At 34.8% G+C, this 25,505-nt stretch overlaps 1 protein-coding gene and 1 pseudogene across 5 annotated transcripts; both read left to right on the top strand.

The window, feature by feature from the left end:
* The first annotated feature begins 6,616 nt into the window (after positions 1–6,616).
* Positions 6,617–6,722, top strand: LOC137838950 (small nucleolar RNA R71; annotated as a pseudogene).
* Positions 6,723–10,045: 3,323 nt separating this feature from the next.
* Positions 10,046–25,031, top strand: LOC137837326 (apyrase 2). Of its 5 annotated transcripts, none has more exons than XR_016520499.1 (9): positions 10,046–10,836; positions 14,781–14,909; positions 14,982–15,038; positions 15,144–15,222; positions 23,451–23,656; positions 23,772–23,884; positions 23,962–24,179; positions 24,279–24,468; positions 24,614–25,031. XR_016520499.1 is itself a non-coding variant. In XM_068646305.2 (9 exons), the coding sequence occupies exons 1-9, from the start codon at positions 10,522–10,524 to the stop codon at positions 24,727–24,729; spliced, it is 1,416 nt and encodes a 471-aa protein (XP_068502406.2). In that variant the 5' UTR covers positions 10,046–10,521; the 3' UTR covers positions 24,730–25,031. The 5 variants fall into 5 exon arrangements, 2 of the variants coding, with proteins under 2 accessions (XP_068502406.2, XP_090157665.1); XR_016520497.1 differs by having other exon boundaries at positions 15,144–15,236; XM_068646305.2 differs by having other exon boundaries at positions 15,144–15,236; positions 23,793–23,884.
* Positions 25,032–25,505: the final 474 nt, after the last annotated feature.

The following is a 25,505-nucleotide window of genomic DNA, read 5'->3' as shown; positions in this document are numbered from 1 at the left end:
ATATACTTTGGAAGGTAACTACTATGACCGTCCCTGATGAAGGATGTCTTGGTTCTGACTTCATTGGACTGAGTGAAAAGAATCTTATAAATATTTACATTTCCCCATTTTGGTGCACTAAAATAATTGTAAAATGAAGAATATTAAGTTAAGGTAGAAAATTTGGTCCCTTTTTTACCAACTCTTTGGCTAAGATATATACAACAAGGATCCAAGCGAGGAAGAAAAAAGTTAATGATACTATGCATAAGCAACATTGGATCCAAAAGTTGAACTTAATGTTTATGAAAAATTAATCATATTTACAATTTAAAATAACAAACAGAACTAAATTGTTGTCAAGTGGTAGGAAATTAGTGGTGACCTCTGAAGGAAAATGTGGTGACATGTCACAATGTTTCTGCACACTACATTTTCGTTTTTTGACCCATTGTCAAAAGTGTAGTGCTTGAAAAGGGCGAAGCATGAGCATGATGTGGGTGTCAAGTGAGGGAGGAGTGGGCCACCTATATGGATGTGAACAATTAAAATCACAGATAAACTTGGCTCATGTTAGACTTGGTGGTGACTTGGTAGGAAATAAGTGGTGACCTAGGAAGGAAAATCTGGTCACCTGTGACAAAGTTTCTGCACACACACTATATTTTTGTATTTTGACCCACTGTGAAAAATGGAGTGCTTTAGAAGGGTGATGCATGAACATGATGTGGGTGTAAAGTGAGGGAGGATGGGCCCACATATGGATGTGAAGAAGTGCAATCACAAATGGACTTGGCTCATGTCAGACATGGTGGTGACCTGGTAGGAAATAAGTGGTGACCTCTGAAGGAAAATGTGGTGACATGTCACAATGTTTCTGCACACACACTACATTTTCGTTTTTTGACCCATTGTGAAAAGTGGAATACTTTAGAAGGGCGATGCATGCACACGATGTGGGTGTGAAATGAGGGAGGATGGGGCCACCTATATGAATGTGAAGAAGTGCAATCACAGATGGACTTGGCTCATGTCAGACTTGGTGTTGACCTGGAAGGAAATAAGTGGTGACCTCTGAAGGAAAATGTGTTGACCTGTGACATGGTTTCTGCACACACACTACATTTCCGTATTTTGATGTACTGTGAAAAGTGCAGTGCTTGAGAAGGGTGATGCATGAGCATGATGTGAGTGTGAAGTAATCAAAATTATTTCGTGCAAGCTAAATTGGACCTCTTCAGCACTGGACCATTTTCGCTTAATCCAAATTTTTTCGTGCAACCTAAATTAGACCCCTTCAGCACTGGACCGTTTTCGCTTAGTCTAAATTATTTCGTGCAAGCTAAATTGGACCTCTTCAGCACCGGACCATTTTCGCTTAATCCAAATTATTTCGTGCAAGCTAAATTGGACCTCTTCAACACTAGACCGTTTTCGCTTAATCCAAATTATTTCGTGCAAGCTAAATTGGACATCTTCAGCACTGAACCGTTTTCGCTTAATCCAAATTATTTCGTGCAAGCTAAATTGGACGCCTTCAGCACTTGACCGTTTTCGCTTAATCCAAATTATTTCGTGCAAGCTAAACTGGACCCCTTCAGCACTGGACCGTTTTCGCTTAATCCAAATTATTTCGTGCAAGCTAAATTGGACCTTTTCAGCACTGGACAATTTTCGCTTAATCTAAATTATTTCGTGCAAGCTAAATTGGACCCCTTCAACACTGAACCGTTTTCGCTTAATCCAAATTATTTCGTGCAAGCTAAATTGGACCCCTTCAGCACTGAAACGTTTTCGCTTAATCCAAATTATTTCGTGTAAGCTAAATTGGACCTCTTCAACACTTGACCGTTTTCGCTTAATCCAAATATTTTCGTGCAAGCTAAATTGGACCCCTTCAGCACTGGACCATTTTTGCTTAATCCAAATTATTTAGTGCATGCCAAAAAACATTAGTGCTTAAATACAAGTAATGTTTGCCTTTGGGTAGACTCAAATTAGGTGTCTCAAGGGAAAATGCATCACTGCTAAGACTACAGACATAATACATTGATTTACGATAAATTTACCGCATTTTGGGGATAACTATGTACACTGTAATCTTACAAAATATTTTGAATATGGTAAAAAAAAATTCATACAAACATATACAACCACTCATTGCATGTGGGTGGTTGAACATCTACCACAATTGTTCAAGATTACATAACAAAACTGTACATGTGTCATTCATAAACTTCATCCTTAATACATTGTCCCATCCGTCAAAATTTAATGAGTGTGTTGTTTCTTACCTGCAACGAAATAATAAACATGACTTCAAAACATCTTCATGTATAACAAATTTACTGAATAACACATTAGAATAAGTTATAGTACAAATAACCAAATGACCTGATGCGCATTTCAGTGGTGTCAAATATTCAAATTACTATCTAGTCCCAACCTCATGCCCCACTACAACCAACATGAACACTCACTTTCCATTTTCAGAAAAAGTTTCCACTCATCATGCCCATCCGAACAAACATGAACACTCACTTCATATTTCCATAACAAGTTTCACTAAGTTTGTACATGAAGTGTAAAGTGGGTCACCACATATTCCCTGAAGGGTCACTACATATTGTCACTCTCTAACTGACTGAATTTTGTGGTTAATTCACAGGATCCTACTCTCAGCCTCTAAATTACTCATTTAACCCACTTTCTCCCCACCTTGTGTCCCTCCCTAACCAACACGAACACAATTGACATTTCAAGAAAAAGTTCCTCTGTTAGGTTTGTGCAGGAAGTGTAATGTGGGTCACCACATACTACAACCCTCTAAGTTTACTGGATTTATGCTCACTTCACACTGCCTTACACTCATGCCCTCTAAAGTTATGATCTGACACACTTTCTCCCCACATCATGCCTATCCCAACAAACATGAACACTCACTTCATATTTCCATAACAAGTTTCACAGGGTTTGTGCAGGAAGTGTAAAGTGGGTCACCACATACTGTCACTCTTTAACTTGACTAAATTTTGTGGTTAATTCACAAGGTCCTACTCTCACAGCTTCTAAATAACTCATTTAACCCACTTTCTCCCCACCTCGTGTCCCTTCCTAACCAACACGAACATAATTGACATTTGAAAAAAAAGTTCCCCTTTAGGTCTGTGCAGGAATTGTAATGTGGGTCACCACATACTCCTACTAGGGTCACCACATACTGCAACCCTCTAAATTCAGTGAACATTGTGGTTACTTCACACTATCTTACTTTGATGGCCTATAAAAAACTGATTTAACCCACTTTCTCCACACCTCGCATCCCTCCCCAACCAACATCAACAATAACACTAACACTCTCTTTTAACCTTTTTTATCCATGTCAACATTACATAATTTTCTTAAAATTTTGGTTCCTCATGAACCTAACATTCCAAACAATCACTCTGCATTATTTATACACCAAGACACATATTTCCAACAACAATATTTTTCACAAAAAATCAAGTCATACTCCAGAAAAATGGGTCACGATTTTTGGACAACTTTAACTGAGTTTCTCCACCAATCCCTTTTCTTTGTGTATCCTAACATTCTACTATGAAATAAAATACTACAATAATAGTGAAATACAGACCCACAAAGTAAACCCAACATGAAATACGAATATACATTTATCTTAATAGTCTGTGGATAAAATCAGCTTTAGCTCATACAAGGGTCACCACAGGACAAATAACAGGAATGACCCAACAACAAAAGTCACACAACATTAAGGTTTCACTTAATAAACAAATGAAAAAAATAAATGTATTACCTTTGAAAGGGGATGTCCAAGAGGAGAACGCCACCCAACCATCATGAAAACACGATGCTGAAGACGACACCGCCACCCAAACACCATGAAAGGAGGATGTCGAAGACGACACCATCGCCAAACCACCCTCAAAACACATGCACCTAGGAGACGACAAACGCCGCTGCACATAAAGGTTGCGGACAACTTCGAACAAATAGCTTGCGATGAATTGGAAGATGATGTGGTGGAGAAGAATAAACCTAAACTCAGCCCCTTTCTTAAAACCTAGAACTGGAAGACGATGTGGTGGAGAAGAAGAATCCTAAACTTAGCCCCTTTCATAAAACCTAATTTCACATTCTATTGCACCCTAAACACTAAATGTTCAGATTTTTCCTGGCCTCAAAATTCAAATAAAATAATATATTTTTGTACCACGTTGGCAGTTGTATGGTGGAGCAACTCATTTAGAGTTGTCCAAAAATCGAGACCCTAAACAAAAACAGAGATTTTTATACCACGTATGATATGAGGATAAAAATAATGTACTGTCTAAAGTTTCAGATTATTGTTAGATCTAACATCAAGCAATCATTAGTATAAATAACAATATATAAAATATAAGACTAGATATTTATGATAAGACTAATAATCTCTTATTGTACAAATCATCTTAAAGGGAAATATCAAATTTTAAACTTCATGTGTCAAAATCTTCATAAAGGATACACTCTGATATACCAGATAAGAGAAAAGCTTTTTAGCTTCGTAAATAGCAGAAAAGACAAATTGAAGATCACTTACTCTCTTGCCTTAAAAGATGTAAAAAAAAAAACAGAAAGGCAAGATGACTGGACAATAGGAGACATGGCAACATACTTGAAATTATAAAAGATGGAACACCTTACCAGTGTGCTTGACACAGTACAAGTAGAGTGAGAGAGAAATGAAGAGAGAGAATAAAGTATTTATTTGGTAGAAGGGAAGTGTAAATCTCCCTAAAAAAAAGTTCCATGTTGAGAAAAGTAGAATTTTATGGGAATACGTCTTTTTTTTGTGTCATAATAATTTGATTGTGTGAAAGACATCCATCTAAGCATGTTCATGTGTCTTGCACGTCTTGTGTGAATATTGATATATTATTAGAAGTAATAATAATTTTTTTATCAGTAAAGAATAAATAAAATAAAATGAGGCACTTCATGGGTGTATCAATCCTTATGTAAAAAACTAAAACAAGTTTTCTTGAACCCAATCACTTAAGGATCCAAGAACATTACCCAAAATCACATACCAGAACAAGATACAAAATCTCCACTTACATCAACCCACCAGAGAAACACACCCTCAGGACAGGACACAAAATTCAACAATTAAACAAGGTCTTTGCCAACCGTCTAACCTACGTCAAATAACTAATTGCCAAAAACAACAATTGATCTCGTGAGAAGGAAACATAAACTAGAAAAACCTGCACAAAACACAAACAACTTCCAATCGCAACCCAAGGCAAACACATCAATCCAACCCTGCCAGGTAGAAAAAGCCAAGGATATCTGCATAAAACACATCACAACTTTCAAACCTGGGCAAAAACATTAAATAAGAAACACCAAATATCAATCTTTCAAATACCTCATACAACATTGAAGTTCCAAACACCAGTCTGAGTAAGAGAAAACAACCAATCTTTCTTTTACCATGACCTAAGACCAAGTCTTCCTTTGCACCACAATAAAGACCTCCACTAGATCTACCCGCTCATTCTCAAAACACAACCCTATTCCTATGATTTCAAATTTCACTTACAATACCTACCCAAATGCCCCCCCCCCAACATCTGATAATAGCATTGTCCACCGATAAAGAACCTATAGACACAGAAAGATTAAAACTCCCTAGGTCCTTGGATTTTTTAGGCAAGCCTTTCTAAACAATTGCTTTATATCTAGCCTCCATCTCTATATTTCTTTCTTCAATATAGCTCATATTCTTCTGAAATCTCTCAAGTGTTGAATCTTGCTTTCAATTTTCTGCAAAATAATTTTTAGGGAGCAGTCTAACAAAAATTTCTTCCCTTCTCTTTTTTTGAAGGAGCATGAGGATATGATAAATCTTTTTCAATAACACCTTTCTCCTTATTTTCATTTATTTCCTTTATTTTTTCCTCCTCACTTCTTTTATTTTCTCTTTCTTCTCTTTCCCCCCAATCTCATTTTTTTCTTCTTTTTCAATTACTACATTATTACGATGTTCTTTTGGGTTGGTAATGGTGTTGGTTGAGAATTTGTCATTTAGTCCCTTTGTAATTTGTGCAATTTGTTTGGTCATTTGTCCCGTCTGGATCTCTACACTCCTAATCGTGGCCATGCTTTTTTCCTGCGCAATCACAATCTTTGCTAGGGCGTCTTCAACTTTACTCATTCTTTTAAGAATAGATGTATCTTCAGCTTCAGGTGAATTGTTCTGATTAAAAACAGTGACCATTAGGATTATCACCTCCACAAAAATCACACCTGATTGGTTGGCTTTGGTTTTGAGATGAATGAACAACATATAATTTTTTTGGGCAATTTAGCCATTTGTGCGGTTAGTTTTTCAATCTGCTGTGTCAGAATTTTATTTTTGGCCAAGAGTGCATCTTCTATCAACCTTTTATTCTGAAGACCTTGTCCACCATGTTGGACTTGATAATCAGTTGGTGTCAATGAATCAATAATCCTTGTCGCTTGTTCTACACCAAGAGCCATCATTGTGCCACCAACTGCAACATCTAAGAGCATCTTTATGTCAGATTTGAGACAATTGAGAAATATTCTCAGTTGAGCAATATCTTTAAACCCATGATTTGGGCATTTTCTCAATATCTTTTTAAATCTTTCTCATGTCTCACAGAAGACTTCATCCGCCCCTTTTTCTGAACATAGAGATTTTAGACTAGGCTTTGATGTAGCGAGAGATTGGAAAAAATCTTTGCAGAAATTTTTCCCCTACCTCTTCCCAGCTAGTGAGGCTCTTATTTGGAGGTGATTTGAGTCACTCTTTAGCTTTACCTGCCAATGAGAAAGGAAATAAGTGCATACAAACATGATCAACATCATTTGATTTAAAGTCCATTGCTTCCACCAATTCATAAAATGTAATCCAAATGTGAATATGGATCCTCAGGTTCCATTGCTATAAATTGATAGGCACTGATGAGAGTAAGAAAATCGGATTTATTTCCAAGGCCTTGGCGGTAACAGATATTACAATACTAGAAAAATGTCTTGATCTTTGGTACATGACATAATCTCCAAGTGTCCCCCTAGGAGATGATGCTTGTTCTTCTGCCATGTTGCTTTCTTGCTAAAAGATATTAGTAAAAAAAACAAAAATATTTTTTTTCTAAAAAACAAAAAAATTAAATTAAAAACAAATAAAAATATCAATTCAAACTAAATCTGAAAATAAATAAAAACAAATAAATTCAAAAATCTAAAAATAAATTAAGAACAATTAAAAACAAATAATTCCAAAATAAAGATTAACACAATAAAAGCAAATATGCAAATTAACATAAAATAAAAAATCAAATCAGTAATAAAATAAAATAAACAAAATAAAACAATTATATAAATAAAGCAAAATAAAAACAATCACTAATATAAACACCATAAAGAAATATAAATAAAAAGTAAGAACTATTAACAAAAATAAAAACAGATAGAATATTTACAATATTTATGAATTCATACTCAAAAATCAAGTTGTTCCCCGACAACGGCGTCAAAAACTTGATGATTTTTTACGACAAATGCATCGCGTTGTCAGAAATAATAATTGTCTCTAGTGACATATATAGATCCCATAAGGAATAATAAATTATCGAGTACAATAATATCTAAATATGAAACAAAACAATTAAAAAGAGTGTTGAAGTGATTGTGTTGGTAATGATTAATCAGAAAACAGAAAAATAATTAGTTGCTTCAAGTTGGAAAAATAGGGATTAGGTTTTATCTCTCTCACTCTCATGTATTTTAATTAGCATGTTAATATTAAGTTCTTTGATTGAAATTGATGCCCGTATAAAATTCATTTATATCGATTCCTCGCATATAAAATCCTTAAGAATGTTCTCTAACTATCAATCCCTCGCATAATTATAAGAACAACTTAGAACGAAGCTCAGACGTTAATAGCAATTAACATTTCAAGTCTATTCCTAACACTCAAATATGTTAAGTATTATTGTTTAGGTCAGAACCCTAAAAATATTTTCCAGTCAGATTTAAAATTCTCAATTTGTCATGGAAATTTAGAAGTAAAACAACAATACCAATAATCAATAAGAACTAAATATTAATATATAAGATATTACCTCAATACATAAGAGTTCGACCATATTACTCCCAATCCCAAAGGATAGAGTTAGCCACGCATACTTCTAGCACCTTTCATTCTCCCAATTGAGTTACAATTCACTCAATGGTGTTTTTCTCTCAATATCGTACACAAGAACCTCTAACCCCCTATTTAACCTAATTTTTTAGGGTTAGGTCGCTTCCTGTGTCGCGCCGATGGGCTAAGCAATAAAACATAAAAAATGCCCAATATTTCTGACGCATTCTCTCGCTTGAGCGAGAAAGACGTCGATTTTCGAAAACTATTATGGAGCATTCTCACTTGAGCGAGAATATCTTGCTTGAGCGAGAATCTCTTGTTGTAAAATTGGCTTTTTCAGCACTTTTCTCCATTCTGGGACCTTCAGCTTTCTTTTTTTAGCTCAAATCATTCCTCTTTAATTCAAGTCTCCAATCTTCCCTAGAAATTTGCAATTGACACCAAATCTGAGAATATAATGCTCTTATTTAAATAAAGATGATAAAAAATGTAAAAATGTATAAATTCATAAATTATGAATTATTTCATATGTAAGTTAGCAATGAATTCTCATAAGTGCCTATATTTTAATATGAAATATTACTAAAATTAAGCACTTAAAAAAAACAAATACATTCAAGATTTAGATGACTAATTGTAAACTTACTAAAACAAACAAAGGTTGCCATTATAACTTATCCAATTTGTACATATATTTTGTTGGAGCACCCTTTATGTCACCATCACAAGAACTTAGCTATCAAGAAAGTTTTGCTATCAACAAAAGTTTGTCAATTTCTACAAAATCCATTTGACTCTCATTTGTTAATTGTCAAGAGGATACTTAGATATCTTAAACACACTATGCAATAATGTTAAACCTACAAGATAAATAACAAATTTTTCTCTCTAGACTTTTTGTGAAGCTGATTAAACAACTGTTTTGGATGATATGAGATCCACTCTTGGTACAACATTGTTTCTTTGTCCTAATCTTGTATCTTGGTGGTATAGAAAACAATACACTCTTGGTAGGTCAATTAATAAGACTGAATATCGTAGTCTAACTTAAATAACATATGAACTATAATGAATTTAAACTCTTTTCACTGCAATTGGAGTTTCCTTTCACACTTCGAATGTGTATTGTGATAATCAAAGTGTTGTAGCTACTATTCATAATATTCCACTACATAACTAGAACCGAACACATAAAAATAAATATATTTTTCTTGTTCATAAAAAAGTGTTACCCAAACAACTAATTTATGCAATATTGTATCCTTAATTATAGGCAAATATTTTAACCAAGCCACTCCCTTAAACAATTTTTTTGAATTTACTATATAAACACAAAGTTGTCAATCACCTTGAATTTATGTGATAATAATTTTTGTCTATTTTATATTAATTTCTTTTCAGATATTAGTTTTTCATTTATGAAGTGTTACATGACATCCTGTATATTCTCATGATGCACTATTCTCAACAATAAAAAGATAAGTTCAATGATGATTTTTTTTAATCTCTTTTATTTTCTGTTCATATATTATTTCAATAAATATAAAGGCAGTGTAAATATTTTAATAAACAATTAACTATATAATTTATTAAGTCTTTAGTTCAAGCATTTATAATTTATTTATTTCGGTCTTACATTTATATAATATATTTAATTTAGTCTCTATAAAATTATAATTAAGCCTTTAAATTTTTAAATCAAAATGTTAATTTAATCCTTTATGTCATACTATAACGTCACTTGTTCCAATTACGAAGTGACCAAAATTATGCTAATTTAAAAATATAGGCACAAAATTTGAATAATTAATAGTACGGTATGAAATAAAATAAATTACATAAATAGAAGAAAAGAAATTAAGGTTTTTACAGAATTCCATTGTGAGTTGAACTCGGATGCAGTTGGTAGTAATTCTACTTCCATTTCCCTTTCACACACAAAATACCGTTACAACGAAAACACATTCTCGCGAAAACACCGCTCCCAGACAAAACACGCGCACTGACACACTCTCCACCACTCCCCCTCCCAAATCGAACACACACACACAGAGACACTGTCACTTTCTTTCATCTCTTCCCTTTTCTTCTCCCATTTCATTCCCATACCATCAATCATTTCCCTCTTCATCCCCACTCACACCGACACACCCACCCGCATTCCCCTTTCCCCAAACGCTGTCGTTTCCCAGAGCCTCTCATCCTTCAAATCCGATTCGAATCCAGCACTGGAGTCGCTCCACGTGCTGTTGAAGCCGCCCTCGCCCTCGCCCTCGCCCTCCGCCTCCCAGATCCGCTTCCGCTCCTCGTCCTCCGCCGAACTCCTCGACGCCGAGCTGGAGCTCGAAACAACAAAAATGATCAAGCGCTCCGGGCGGTCGCCGCCGCCGGAGTCGATAGTAGACAAGATCTACCACTTCCGGGGAGCGTTCCTCATGGTGGCGGTTCCGCTCCTCCTCGTCACGCTCGTGCTCTACGCCTTGCCTTCCGCCTCCTCCAATGAGTCCATCGAAGACTACGCCCTCACGCACCGGAAGGTCGCCCCCGATCGGAAAACCGCCTTCGCCGTCATCTTCGACGCTGGAAGCTCAGGCAGCCGTGTCCACGTCTTCCGTTTCGACCAGAACTTGGATCTCGTTCCCGTCGGGAATGACCTCGAGCTTTTCGTTCAGGTGAGTGAAAATCGTGGATTTGCGTTTTACTTCAAAATTATTTACTCTAATTTAGTAAGAGTAAATCAATAATTTAATTCATAAGTATTCCACTATCTATCTCGAATGATATTTTGATACTTTCTTTAACTTACTCACAACAAAATATTAATAATATTTTGTAATAAAAAGTATTTAAAAAAATAAAAAAAATCTCTTTAATAAAAATATAGCCAATGTTAAAATTTTAAAATTAAAAAATTAAAAATGATTAAAATATTTAGTTAGGTGTAAGGTGAAGTATAAGATGTAAAAGAATCCACCCATTTAGTCCCCATTAATGTATTTATAAATAGGCTAAGTTACAGTTATTTTTTAATACTTCAAGTACTGGTTAAAATAATTTTTAATGCTTGAAGGTTTACTTATATAATTTATTTATTTTAGAGACTACATAGGAGAGATAATAATACTTTTTGTGGATGAAATTGATGATTTATTCAATGTGATAATCACTTCCTTGAATTTTGCATGCTCGGTTAATAAAGAAGGGAAATGTGACATAAACTGGTCAGTAAGTTCTTGTAAAGATAAAAGTTAAAAAAAATCGAATTTGTTATATAAGCTAAAATTCACTTATTCATTTTAATTTTTAATTTTTAGGAAAGTTAAATGTAAAAGCCTTTTACATTTGGGGTAGATTTGGAGTGGTAGAAGAGATAACAAAGAAATGAAGTGAAAATGAGATAGAAAAAAAGAGTAATGACTCTAATTTTTAACTCATGTTTTTAAGAAATTTTCTCAAGGGTTTTGTTAGCATTAGATTGAGTTCAAGAGAAGAAATTAAACTTTTTATAAATCTCACTTTTTACAAATCTCAATTTTTTTGCAAATGAATAAATATCAATCTTTGAATCAATCAATTCTTGATAAAATCTCATATTAAATCATTGGCAATGCTACATTCTATATTCTTTAAAATTAGAAAGCATATAATAGCAAATCAATGAAATTAAGAGTTGTACGAGACAAGACTAAGAGAAAAATACGAGAATTGGTTCACCCTTAGAAGAGATCTATATCCTATTGCTTAATCACTTGATTAAGCCAATGTACTAAATTTTCAAGGTTTATGAGATCTTATCAAGAAAAAAAGAAAATATACAACAACAAAAGATCTTGAATCCTACAACATCACTTGTGAAACTCTATCACAATTGTTCTCGCCGATTGACTCGCTCGCCGGTTGACTCGAACGGCAGTCTCTGACCCTCCTATCTCCGCCTGAGAATTGAACTTCCTTGGTTGAAGAATCCCTCACCTGCAAAGACAAAGGGCGCCTTGACGGTCGTTTGCACTCCGACGTTGAAGTCAGTATTAGGGCAATGAAACAATGAGTGTATAAAGTAGTTTCAGTCTTAGAAACTGTGTACCTTGCTAGGGTTCTTAGCACCCTTTATATAGGTTGAAACTAAGGTTTACCTTTGTTCTGTTACCCATGTTTAGGGTTCCTTGGAGAACGTCCCTGCGTTGCTATTACATAATCTTAGCGTAATCTGGCACATATGACTTCCCTTAACTGGAGTGCAACGACTAACAAAATGACCGCCTGGGTACCAACTCATGCACAAAGTCTCTGAGGCCATCTGTTATGTGGGTGCCCTAAGTATTCACGTGCCATGCATGCAACTTTCCTTGGGAACCCTAACTCTAACGGGCCTTAGAGCCTCCAAGGACTATTTACTCGTGCCGCGCCTGAATGCGCTATACACACCACATGCATGGATCTCTCGTGCCTTAGGGCTTCCTCTTGTATCTAATGTTTTTAACTGGTAACTAGTGTAATTCTGGGGTCCACCTTACGTGGCCCACTATAGCTGTTCAGACCACCGACGTCCGATCTCTCCCTCTGTTGACGATGCCCGATGTCGATCCCTGACGTCGATGTTCGAGGACTGGTCAGTACAACAATCAAACTATCTTGACCACCCTAATTAAGAACAATACAACTCAAAATATGGAAAAGATTATGCAACAAGATCACTTGGAAAAATTTCAACTCAAACCAAGAAACAAAGAAAGAATGGTGATCTTCAAAGTAAGGTGATTCATCTATGATCTTGATTCAATAATTCTTGATGAATAGCTCCAAAAAAGTGTTTTCCAAAATGCAAAAATCTTACTCCTTATTTTTCAAAAATTTCAGGTGTTCGTATTTATCGATTAGATTTTGAGTTATTTCATATTTAAGAAGAGTAGGAACTATAACTTTGTAGATCAGGTAGTTTTAGCCAACTAAAGCTCATTTTAGTAAGTAAAACAGAGACAAATGAAGTTGCACGACTTGTTTTCCGGCTAAAATAAGATTTTAGTCAAAATCACTTAATGATTTTAGTTGATTAAATGTTTGGTTTAATAGACTAAAACATAGTCAACTTCTCATTAAATTGCTAAAGTGATTTGAGTTGATTAATTTGAGAATTTAGTTGACTAAGATGTTCTAAATTGCAAAAATAGCAAGTTTAACATTTTAGTTTACTAAAACTCTTTTTAATAAACTAAAACAAAACTAAGCATTATAATAAAGGATCTTAACACTTCTATAAACCAATTCATCAATTTTAACCGAGATCAAAGATGTAAACTTAATTACAATTCTAAAACCACAAAAATTACAACTCTAACAATTTCAACTCCAAGATCAACGCTTCATCACTTCAATCATCAAATCGTTGAGAGCATCAAATCAAATCACTTCAAGTTTTGCTTGGATCTTTAATCTCAACAAGTTTCACAATAGAAAAACATATTTTAGTCCAAACATACAAATATTGAATTGAGTTAGGTTTGTTTAGACAAATTTCTCCATAAATACTTTTAGGAGAGAAAATAAAGAAGCAAAAATTAATTAAGTTTCTTTGTGAAGTAAAATTACTTTACGCATAAGTTAATTTGTACAAAATCTTTCATAAACTTTCGCTAAATCCTTATTTTTAATTTGGTATAAGCTAATTTTAACTTATGGAAAAATTTATTTAATTATTTTTTTTATTTTTCTCTCATAATAAACTAGTTAAAATAGACCCATAAAATAAATTACGGATAAAATATGATTTTGGTTTCTCTGAAAACTTAAAAGTTCAGTTTTAGTCTCTCTAAAATATGATTTTGCTTTCTCTACTCTTGAAACGCCCCACTTTTAACTCTAAAAGCATTATCCTAAATCACTTTGTATTCTTTTATAAATTGCTATCTAAACCACTTGGAGGACTAAAAGTGATACGTTTAAAAGTTAGAAGAACTAAAAATGAATAAAATTTTAAAGGGACTAATACTGAACTTTGAGAATTTTAGAGGGACTAAAAACATATTTTACTATAAGCTAGCTACTTATATTTTATCTCTTAATTGTTAGGCAACTTATATTATACTTCACTACCTTTCCTATAGGGATGCTTATTGGGTTGGATTGGATAACTCAACAACATAATCCATCCCAAAGAGATTGGGTTGAGTTTTTTTACAACCCAGACCAACCCAAATTGATTCAATCTCCTATGAGTAAAGTGATAAGTTATGTATGTTAAGCCCGAAACCTGGCCTAACACGACCAATTTAGTTTTATTATAAAGCATGCTTATTGTTTTGTTATTTATTATTTTCAATATGTTTTACTTTTGATATTTAGTTTGTAATTATAACCTTTTGTTTAGTTTTACTTATATCAATTGTTTGTTTTTTTTTACAAATATAATATTAATGTATCTACTTCAACAGTTTCCTTGAATTTTTAAAAATTGATGTCAAGATTTTAAATTCCAAAAGAAATATATTCTTAAATTTCAAACAAAAGAGGCCCAATGTAGTTGCAGACACTCCGAAAAGCCTTGGTGTTGTGATAAAAACACGATCACGAACCTTTTTTATAACCTTGGCGTGGTGGTAACCTTTTTATGATGTTGCAGATCAAACCTGGTTTGAGTGCTTATGCACAGAATCCTGAACAGGCAGCTGAATCTTTGATTACTCTATTGGATAAAGCTGAGAGTGTAATTCCCCGGGAGTTTCGGCCAAAGACACCTGTCAGAGTTGGGGTGTGTGTTGTTATATTTTATTTTTATTCAGATTCATTTGGGGTATCTGAAACTTTTTATATGCTAATGCAGGCAACTGCAGGGTTGAGGGCTTTGGAAGGGGATGCCTCTGACAGGATTTTGCAAGCGGTAAACGTTGCTTGCTGCATCTTGTCTCATGTTTGATATTATTTGGATGTAGTAGCATACTTAACCTTTTAAACTTATGTTGCTTCCACTATTTGTGAATACAAGGTTCGGGATTTGCTTAAGCAAAGAAGCACTCTAAAATCTGAGTCTGATTCGGTAACAGTGCTGGATGGAACACAAGAAGGTGCTTTTCAATGGGTATGCTATATAATCTTAGTCAACGTTTCTAACTGCTGAACAAATTTAGACTAGAGGAGAATATGCAAATTACATGCTTTAGTGACATCGTATTGATAGTTACAATACATTTGCTCTAAAGAGCACTTTAATCTCTGAAAATATGTAGTAACCAGTCACTATAAAAACCATTTATAGTCACTGACAGATATATTAAAAAGAGAAATCTGTAGTCTATACGATGAAAGGTGGGGGAAATTCGTAAGTTAGCATAAATGCTTAAGTCATTGACAATGTAACTCTTAGGTTTGTAAAAATTTAAATTTCAATCTAGTTGGATAATGCTCCGTTGTTGTAATGTGACATTGCCCTTTAATTTATGGAGAGTTGGATTTAATCACTGATTTGGCCATTAGTGATGTGGCAGTTAGACATACAATCAGTACTTTTAGTTAGAGTAATTATAATACTTTTATTGTGGAGGATTCTGTCAATAAGTCATGCCACATCGGTTAATTTTAAAAGGCTGTGAAGGTGACTACCAATGAGGGACTACATATCACCTTCTGAAAATGAATATTCATCAGTCAAATAAGAAATATAAAGCAAACTAAGAGAGTAGGAACTAAGATAATAATTTCTCCAATTTTTAATCTATAGAATATACATCTTTTGATTAGATGTCTTAAAAACAAAGTTTGCAAGCCTTCAATGTGCTGTTTTTATTGAATTTAGTATTGTATCTATTTTTTTGGTCAAAGATTCTGTTAGTAGCTCTATTTTAGTTGGATGACATTGTGCCTGTTTGGACAAACTTTTCTAGAAGTACTTTTAGGTGAGAAAAATAAGTAGAAGAAAAATAGAAAGAATTTCTCCATAAACTAAAAATTAGTTTGTGCATAAGTTAATTTATAAAAGTTTTCTCATAACATTTCTAATTTCTTTTTTTAATTTGTGTATAAGCTAAATTTAGTTTATAGAAAAATGTATTTCATCTTTTCCCTCCTGGAAAAACTTATGGAGAATCCTGTCCAAACATATCCATAGTTAATATTGTCCCTTATTTAGTATACTTGATTTACGGGTTATTATAGTGTACAAATGAGTTTGGGTGTGAACTGTATAAGCAGTGGGACGAATGTGCTCTGACTATTATATCAGTAATGGAGTGATGATATGATGCAATGGTTGAGACAAGTTAACTAGAAATGCTAAATTTATTTTTATTGGTTTGTTATATACTATTAATTGAGTCGAGAGATATACCTGCACTTTACACAAGAGACATATGACTCTCTTGGATTGTTGACCGTCGCAGTCGAAAGCATTGATACTTTTCTTAGTGGTAGGCATCACTATGAAACTTGATATCTCAGCTAGGATGACATCTCAAGTATCAACAATCAATTGTCACAACATGAAAAAAATATTAAAAAAAGAAAAAAGAAAGAAAGAAAGGAAATACAAGCAAATATGGGGGACTAGGCCAAAACTCACATATAAAAAACCTAAGAAAAACGATACTTAGATAATCTATACCCATTAATAAAGAATTTTAAGAATAGACTAGATGGAAACCTATTATACAAATGAAATTGATCTCTATGAATAAACCATAAGTTAGCAAGCTTGTCAGCACATGCATTGTCTTCACAAAAAATGTGAGAAATCTTAAACCTAATTTTTCCACAGTAATCACAACAAGTTTAATCAAATTAACCAAATGACTATTATCGCTTTTAAGAAAAGAAAGGAGATCATCCACATTAGAGAAATGAGAATTAAGAAAAATTTGCTGAACCCAACTCCAAATATACAAAGCATTAAGACATTCAAAAAATAAGTGTTGAATAGATTCTTCTTGCTTTTCACAAAGAGTACACATAGAACATATATGCAAACCTTTATGCTGAATGTGTTGATCCGTAGGAAGCCACCCATGATAAACTTTTCTAAAGTACTAGATTTTTGGAAGGAGGAATATATTGAGACCAAATGATCTTATCCTAACCACAAGGAACTCCTGGATCCAAGAAAAACTTTCTACCAGATTTTAGAGTGAAATGACTAGAGTCTTCCAAAATCCAATTGGGAGTATCATGTTCCTGCCTAATCATGATATGTTCAAAAAAATGATTTACTTGTTGCAGAGTCAAGGGAATAATCCAATCACTACCATTCCAGACTTGCGAAACTATAGTCACCAAGGTTCTAGAACCATCAGGTGTCCCTGCAATGTTTGATAAACAAGTAGAAGAACACCATTTATCATTCCAGAAATTAATATCAGTACATGTACCTACAGTCCAAGAGGTATGTTCAAGAATAGTGTCATAAAACTGTTTAATCCCAGCCAAATAAAAAAGGATCTATAAGTCAATCTGAGTTGGTACTTAGATTTAAGAACTTTGACTTTCAGGAGAAGAGACCAAGGCTTATTACTATAAGCAAAGTTCCAAGTAAGCTTGAGAAGGTAAACATTATTTTCGTACTGGAGGTTATTAATCTTCAATCCTCCATTCTCAAAAAGAGAACAGATCTTAGCCCAATTAACCATAAATATGCCTTTCTTCATAATATCACTAGTCCAAATAAAATTTCTGCTCCACTGCTCCATTTGCTTAAGAAGAGAAGCAGGTCATTTATACACATTAAAACTATAAGCAAGAGATTTCCCTTTCCAAGATGCAAGCTTCAGTTTGACTTTATCAACCGAAGGTTGAAGAAATCTGAGCTTGGGAGAATCAAGAAAAATAGGCACCCTTAAATAGTTAAAAGGTAAAAGACCGTGACTACTAGAAAGATGTCTTTGAATTTTTATAATGAATCTTGTAGAATTATCCATGGTGATGAAACTACTTTTAGAATTCTTAACATATTGGCCAGAAAAATGAACATATTTTTGAAGAAAAATACTCAAATTTTGAAGAGACTTATTATCCGTCGCTACAAAAAAACAAATATATCATCAACATATAAAATGTGATAAGGAGTGATATAACCTTTAGGACTAGCCATATACAAAATCCTCTTATCATTCACAAGCTTATATATACTCCGCAAGACAAAAAAGCAAGGAAGATAAATGATCACCTTGTCTCACACCTCTACTACAAGGAAAACAACCCATAGAACTTCCATTTATCCTAGTAGAACTTCCATTTATTCTAATAGAAAACATAGTTGATAGAAGAATTGTATTAATTCAACTGACAAATGTTTCAAAACCAACAATTAGAAATTCCTATTCAGAATGTCAAATGTTTTATGAATATCAACTTTATAAGCCACATTACCTCCTCTAACCTTTTTAGAAAACATGTAATAGCCCCAGAAGCAATACCAATACAATCATGAATCTGTTTGCCTTACACAAACCCATTTTGATTAGGAGAAATGATTCTCAAAGTCACCATAGCAAGCCATCTGCCAGTATTTTAAAAATGATCTTACATTTGAAGTTGACAACAATAGGTTTGAAATCTTTAATGCAATTAACACCTTGAATCTTAGGAATGAGGGAGACCACATTACTATTTATCTCATGGAAGAATCCAATTTTGTTTAAAAAATTGCTAAACAACTTTGCAAACATCTGTCGTAATAATCTCCCAGTAAGAATGACAGAAAACACCACAAAAACCATCAGGACCACGAATACTATTACCATTAAGATTAAAAACAACATTTTTTTATTTCCAATAATCAGGACATTTAATCAACATAATATTTTCCTTAGAGGAAACCATGACAAGAATATAAGTACCAATAAAATCTTCGGTATTACCAATAGTGTGAGCATTAGGTTTAGAATCAGCACAAAAGTTTCTATAAAAATCCAAAATATAATCACCCCTAGGTCCATTACTATCCCTTGCTGACCGCCTAGGCCTTGCGCACGAAGGGTTACGTTAAGTATACAAAAAAGAGTTAACACGTATCTAGGGCCCAATCACATGGCCCAAAATCGAGCTGACCTGTCTGATTCAAATGTTGGGCTCCAACCAGCAAGCACTGAGCTCTAAGCGTTTTGGTCCAGTACAACAATCATAGCTCCATATACCCCTGCAATGCTAAAACACAAGGTTGTCAAACTCGCGAGTCTACGTAGACTCGTGAGAGCTCCGTAGACTCGACTCGTAAACTCGTAGGAGTTTAATTTCATATTAAAATATTTTGGTATAAATTCATCAGACTAATATTTAACTGTGTATAAATCCATCTACAACCCATTGCCTTCTTATTTTTTGGTCTCTCTACAATCTCCCAAGTCTCATTCCTTTCTAATGCATTTATTTCTTCATTCATGGCTCAAATACAGTTCTTGTCTTTTAAGACTTCTTGTACTGATGTAGGGATTCTGATAGAATCAATAGCTAAAAGAAAACTCCGGTGCTGCATGGAAAATTTTTCTGTAGACACAAATTGGGATATAAGATATTTGACACAAGATCTTCTTTCTTTTCTCAAGGCATTAGGTAAATCATCTAGAGTTCTTGTTGCCTTCGCTGATATTGTTTCCCAAAATATTTGTCCTTATTCTTCTTCTCTGGTAATGATGCTGGTGCAGGGTCTGTATCATTTTCCCTAAGAATGAAATCCTCCAGTATGTTCCAAAACCTTCTCCTTTCCATGAAGTTTGAAGCACCTTTCTTTAGTATAACTTGTCTTCTTACAATAGCTGCACCAATGATCATCACGATTAGCCTTTGTAGGAGGCTTTTCAAATGAAGGGAATGAACCTCTTATAGGGCCCTTGCTAGTAGCCAAAGTTGAACTATTAACAGAGTTGCCAACAACCAGAGCTAAACTATCAACGGAGTTGCCCCCATCCAACATTACTAACCTCCGAGTTTCTTCCCCTAGTACAATGTGAAAAACTTATGAGAGAGAAGGGAGGTTTTCCTTACCCAAAATCTGAATCCGAATTGGATCAAATTCAGAGTTCAATCTAGAAAGAAATTTAAATATTCGTACCCTTTCAAGGAATTGTGCTAGTGTAATAGAGTCATTTGTGCACTTCATTTTCACATTTTGATATTGATCTAACTCAATCCATTAACCATTCAACATACCATAGTAGTTTGTTACTGAAAGGCTCCCTTGGTTGATGTTGAAGATCTTGTTTTCTATCTCGTAACATGTTGTAGTATCCTTCTTCATAGAGCACATCTGACAAAGATTTTTCCAAATCTCCTTAGCAGTGGAGAAGAACATACAATTTCGGCTAATCTTTGGTGTCATAGAATTCCATAACCAGGTCATGATAAGAGAGTCTTCATCGTCCCAATCTTCATATTTAGGATCGGTATTGGCTGGAGGGTTTCCGACACAGGTGATTCAATTTCTTCCTTCCCTTGAGGGTAGCACGAACCAACTGGGCCCATTATAGGCAGTTGCTTCCATCAAGACGATAGTTGCTTTGCAACACCTGCAGATCATTGGAGCTAAGAAGGGTTGTATTTTTAGCCGATATCAGTAAGAGTTGACAACAATAAGACAAAACAGATTGGGCTTTGCAGATCGGAAAAAAACTGGTGGTGGTCCTGGTTGGAAAATAATCGCCGGATTTTTTTTTCGGCTGCGGCAGTCAACGACTGTGGTTGGCGGCCAACGGTGGTAGTGGCAGTCAACGACACAGAGTGGTGGTCAACGGAGAGAAAAAAAAGTTGCAGCAGTGAAGACTACCTAGAAAAATAAAAATAATTGCAACAATGAAGGCTACTAAAAAAAAAGATTGCAGAAGCAAAGTCTCCTAGGTCAGGAGCTCTGATACCAAGTTGAAAGAAATAGATGAAATGTATTTCTGAGATGTGTTTACAAATGTGATTACAGTCTCAATTTATAGACTATTTACAACCTAATTAAGAAAAGAAATAATAGGTAATGAAAACAAGAAATAATAGGTAATTAAAGTTATACAAATCAAATCAAATCACTAAAAGATATCAAATCTGTCTTAATAAATAGAGAATGAAATCTGCACTTAATTACGAAATAATTATCTCCTAATTATGCAACACATAGTATGCTCATCCAAAGTTAAAGAGGTACCAATTCCTCTAGTAATAGAAAATATAGCCCTCGGTTTCCAATATTCTAGAAGCAAATTGTAAATTCGAACCCAGGCCTGGGTTTTAGTGTTTTCATAGTAGATGGGACAAAATCTTTTGTCCAGGCAAACGACCTCAATAAGCCAAGAGATAACTGCCATGAACCAACCCCTAGAACCCTCCTCATGTCCTCTAAAGATGAAAACTCGAACTCATAAAAACCCTTACCAAAGCGTATAGCTTTCCATGGTCCGAGAACTTTCCACACAAGCTGCAAGTTTTTCATCAGTTCAAGGTGTGGGAGGGTATGATCACCCTTAGTTAAAAAGTTCTCCCATGTAGGTAATTCTTGCAGTCTTTAAGACCCGACAAGTAATTTTCCTCTTGAACCCGAACAACAACCATGTCTCCCTTGATACAAGGTGTAGACAATTGGGACAATGAGATGTCACATGTATTGTCCAAGGCCTGGCCAAAGGTTTTCCTTTGCGCTTGTGAAGCATATGACTTCTTAATTGAAACCACTTCTTGCTCTTACAAACAACCCCAAGGTATCAAGAAACCTGCAAAGGCCTCTGCCATTCTTGAACTTCCAAGACTCCCACACTTGGAAACGTCCAACGCCAAGAACCACCAAGGAGAATTGCACCTTTGCATTGCACCAAAAGGTGCTTCCTGCCCCGCTCCACACGTCGACATTGCACACCTTAGGCCCTCCACGTAGACAAATGCAACAAGACTGCACCCGCACTCACCCTCCTAGATTTGGCCACGAAACCCCTTGCATTCTAACGATGAGCCTCTTTGGAGAGCCCTGCCCCGTTAGCGTGCAAGAAACCTGCACCAACAACTCCCCCCAACCCACTATCGCAGCACTTGCCCTCCACGAAGACCCACTTCACGTACCAATGCAAGATCAAGAACCTCAACGTAGACAATGTAGCACTGCAACCAAGCACTACAACGTAGAATTTCTTCAATCTTCAAACTGCACACACCACTGCACCTCTTGGAAGTAGCCACGTGATGCACAATGCTTGCCCCCACGCACAAGACCAATCCGCTTGCCCAACGAAGGCAACAACGTTCAACAGCTAAGAAGCCCTAGCTATCGCACCTCTAGTACTGATGGTGCTGCTAGGGGTTTTCCTGGTCTTGCTGCTTGTGGTGGTATTTTTTGTGGGAGTATGGGGAATTCATTGGTGGTTTCTCTGCTTTCCCTGATATTCAGAATGCTTTGGTTGCTGATTTTTATGAAGTTATATATGCCACTAAAGAAGCTAAAAAGATGGGTCTCTCTGGTTAATGTGATTGTGCTGCATTTACTACTATGACTAATGTTCCTTGGATTCTTCGTAATAAGTGAGTTCTTTTCTTTTATGCATGCACTTTATATTATAATCAAATGCTTTATAATATAACATTTCTGGATCTTACTTTGCTTTTGTACCAAAGCTTAAAACATAGTATCCGATTCCCTAGCCTTTTCTCCTACATATTCTTTTAAGCACTAAAAGTTAATTTTCCTCCTAATCATGGTGCTATCTATTTCTATTCATTTTCCTGGAAGTGCTATTCTAATTTCTAAGATCTAAATGAATCAATATTATAAACTAGCTTCTTTGCCATGCATGTTCACAAAGATGGGCAAATCCTTGCTTATTTTAAACTACACTGGGAGGCCAATGAAGTGGTTGCCTTGCAATTGACACTATACACCATACATGTTATTCTTGTATAATGACCCATCGTATGCATAATCACATCACATCATCTGTCTGTATCGTAAAGATTTGACAAAGTTCAACATTGGCTGTCAACTGCTTAATACAATTTTTTTTATTAATAGTTTTTTTCTTTATTTGAAGAGTAATGGGAGCAATGATTGGATATATCAGACATGTTGGAAATACAATATAGATTACTTGGTGAATGCTAATTTTGGGATCCTGGAAAGCTTGAGTTCTAACCTGTTATTTCAAGTTCTTGGTATATGATATCTGCTTAGATTCCATTTCATAGAAACTAAAATTATACACTGCTAGAAATCATTTGCATGGTTCAAAAGTGACTAAAATTTTTAAGATCAAGTGTAAGCAGAATGGAAATTAAGTTAAGATGTTGTGTACACTCTCCTCTACAGTATTTTATTAGTCATGGTCATGCATTTTGTTTTATTTAGGTGACTATCAACTATCTACTGGGAAACTTAGGAAGAGATTATTCAGAGACAGTTGGGGTAGTTGATCTTGGAGGTGGATCTGTTCAGATGGCATATGCCATCTCAGAAACAAATGCTGCCGAGGCTCCAAATGTATCAGTTGGAGAGGACCCATATGTCAAGGAGATGTTCCTTAGGGGAAGGAAATATTACCTCTATGTTCACAGGTTTTCCTCCTTGCTCATGACATGCCATTTTGAGAAGTTATATTTTACGGGATCTGGCAGTGATTTTCAGATAGATAGATATTCCGTAATACAATTCCATCTTCATGGTCAATAGGTTTTAGCATTTTGCTTTCAGTTACTTGGGCTATGGTTTGCTAGCAGCTCGTGCGAAGATTTTAAAGTTTTCAGATGATTTTGGAAACCCTTGCATCTTAGATGGCTTTAACGGTGAATATTATCTCGGTTTTCTGCATGCTTGGTTCTATTTTTATGCCAATAATAAGTTCTATTTATAACATCCTCAGGGTCTTACAATTATGGAGGAAAGTCGTTTAAGGCTTCATCCTATCCTTCTGGTGCAAGCTTGAATGAATGCAAAAACATAGCTCTTAATGCTTTCAAGGTTAACCAGTCAAAATGTGCACATATGAAGTGCACTTTTGCTGGGATATGGAATGGTGGTGGGGGTGATGGACAGAAAAATCTTTTTGTTGCCTCATTTTTCTTTGACCGAGCAGCTGAGGTATATATTCATTACTTTATTCACCCTTGGACCAAATACTGATATTAATCCCTTCATTTAATGCAACTTTGCCATGCTAATAATTTTATTTATTCTTAGGCTGGTTTTGCCGACCCAAAGTCACCCGTTGTGAAGGTTCGTCCGGTGGATTTCGAGGCTGCATCTAAGCAAGCTTGTCGAACAAAGATTGAAGATGTCAAATCCTTTTATCCACGTGTTGAGGAAGGGAACCGTCCATATTTATGCATGGATCTCTTATACCAGTATGCATTGCTTGTTGATGGATTCGGTAGGTTTTGTAATGGTGTTGGAACAGTTATTCATGATAATGATGGTTTCTGCGAAATCTTTTTCGTTTTTTTTTGGTCAATCTTTCTGCAAAATCTTGAGAATATTGTTATCTTCCTGCACTGACTGGATTCTTGTTTTGGCAGGCCTAGATCCATGGCAACAGATCACGTTAGTGAAGAAAGTTAAATACCACGATGCTCTTGTTGAAGCTGCATGGCCCTTAGGCAGCGCCATAGAAGCTGTATCATCTACATACTGACACGAGTATAATAATTATTTACTCACCCGAAATCTCGCGAGATGAGTTGTCACAAGTTTTTTTAGGTGAAGCTGCCTCAATTCATGATGATCAGAAATGGCTTTATCAGGTCAAATTAAGAGTAGATAAGGAGCTACATTTCAAGAATAAGTAGAAGATAGCTTCATTATTTTTCAGTTGTAACTAGACAGATTCAATTCATTTTTGTTCATCTATTTTTTTAGTCTTTTGGAGATGTTTTAGAGATGAACAAAAAGGTAATGATGGTAGCATTCATTTTTTATTCATTCCGCCACTGTTTCTTATTTCTTGACCAGACTTCACATGCTCTTGGAAAAGCGTATTTATTGGATCTTATTTAGGTTGCAATAAAAGTTTAACTTAAAAAGTGGAGACACTTCAAGAAATAAAAGAGTAAACTAGAGAGAGTATAAGAGCCCTAATGCTTCTTTTGTTTTAAAAAAAGAGTGAATTCGAAAAATGATGGAAATAAGGGAAAAGTAAGATTGTTTGGATAAAAATAAAGTGAAAAGTGAAAGAAGATGAAAGAAAGTTTCTTAGTGATTTAATGAGTGTGATAGATAAAAGAAATATTTTAATTGATGAAATAGTAAAATTATTATTTTAATGATGATAAGTTATTTATATCTACTACGTTTAGTTAACACATTATTAAAAAGAACTACAAATTATCCAATAGTGGCATCTAATAGTGTCAATACATCTAATTAGTTAATTTATGCAAGATCACACAATTAACTAGTTCAATTTTTTAA

This window comes from Phaseolus vulgaris, chromosome 4 (assembly GCF_051622355.1).
Source record: "Phaseolus vulgaris cultivar YP4 chromosome 4, ASM5162235v1, whole genome shotgun sequence".
Lineage (NCBI taxonomy): Eukaryota > Viridiplantae > Streptophyta > Magnoliopsida > Fabales > Fabaceae > Phaseolus > Phaseolus vulgaris.
Note: the sequence above shows the minus strand (reverse complement) of the source record. Positions and strands in the feature narration are given on the sequence as shown.

Coding starts and splice junctions, on each gene's coding strand:
- LOC137837326 (XM_068646305.2), top strand. CDS start 10,522: ATGATCAAGCGCTCCGGGCGGTCGCCGCCGCCGGAGTCGATAGTAGAC. Junction 23,657..23,792: donor TATTACCTCTATGTTCACAG/GTTTTCCTCCTT, acceptor TTTTGCTTTCAG/TTACTTGGGCTATGGTTTGC. Junction 23,885..23,961: donor CATCTTAGATGGCTTTAACG/GTGAATATTATC, acceptor TAACATCCTCAG/GGTCTTACAATTATGGAGGA.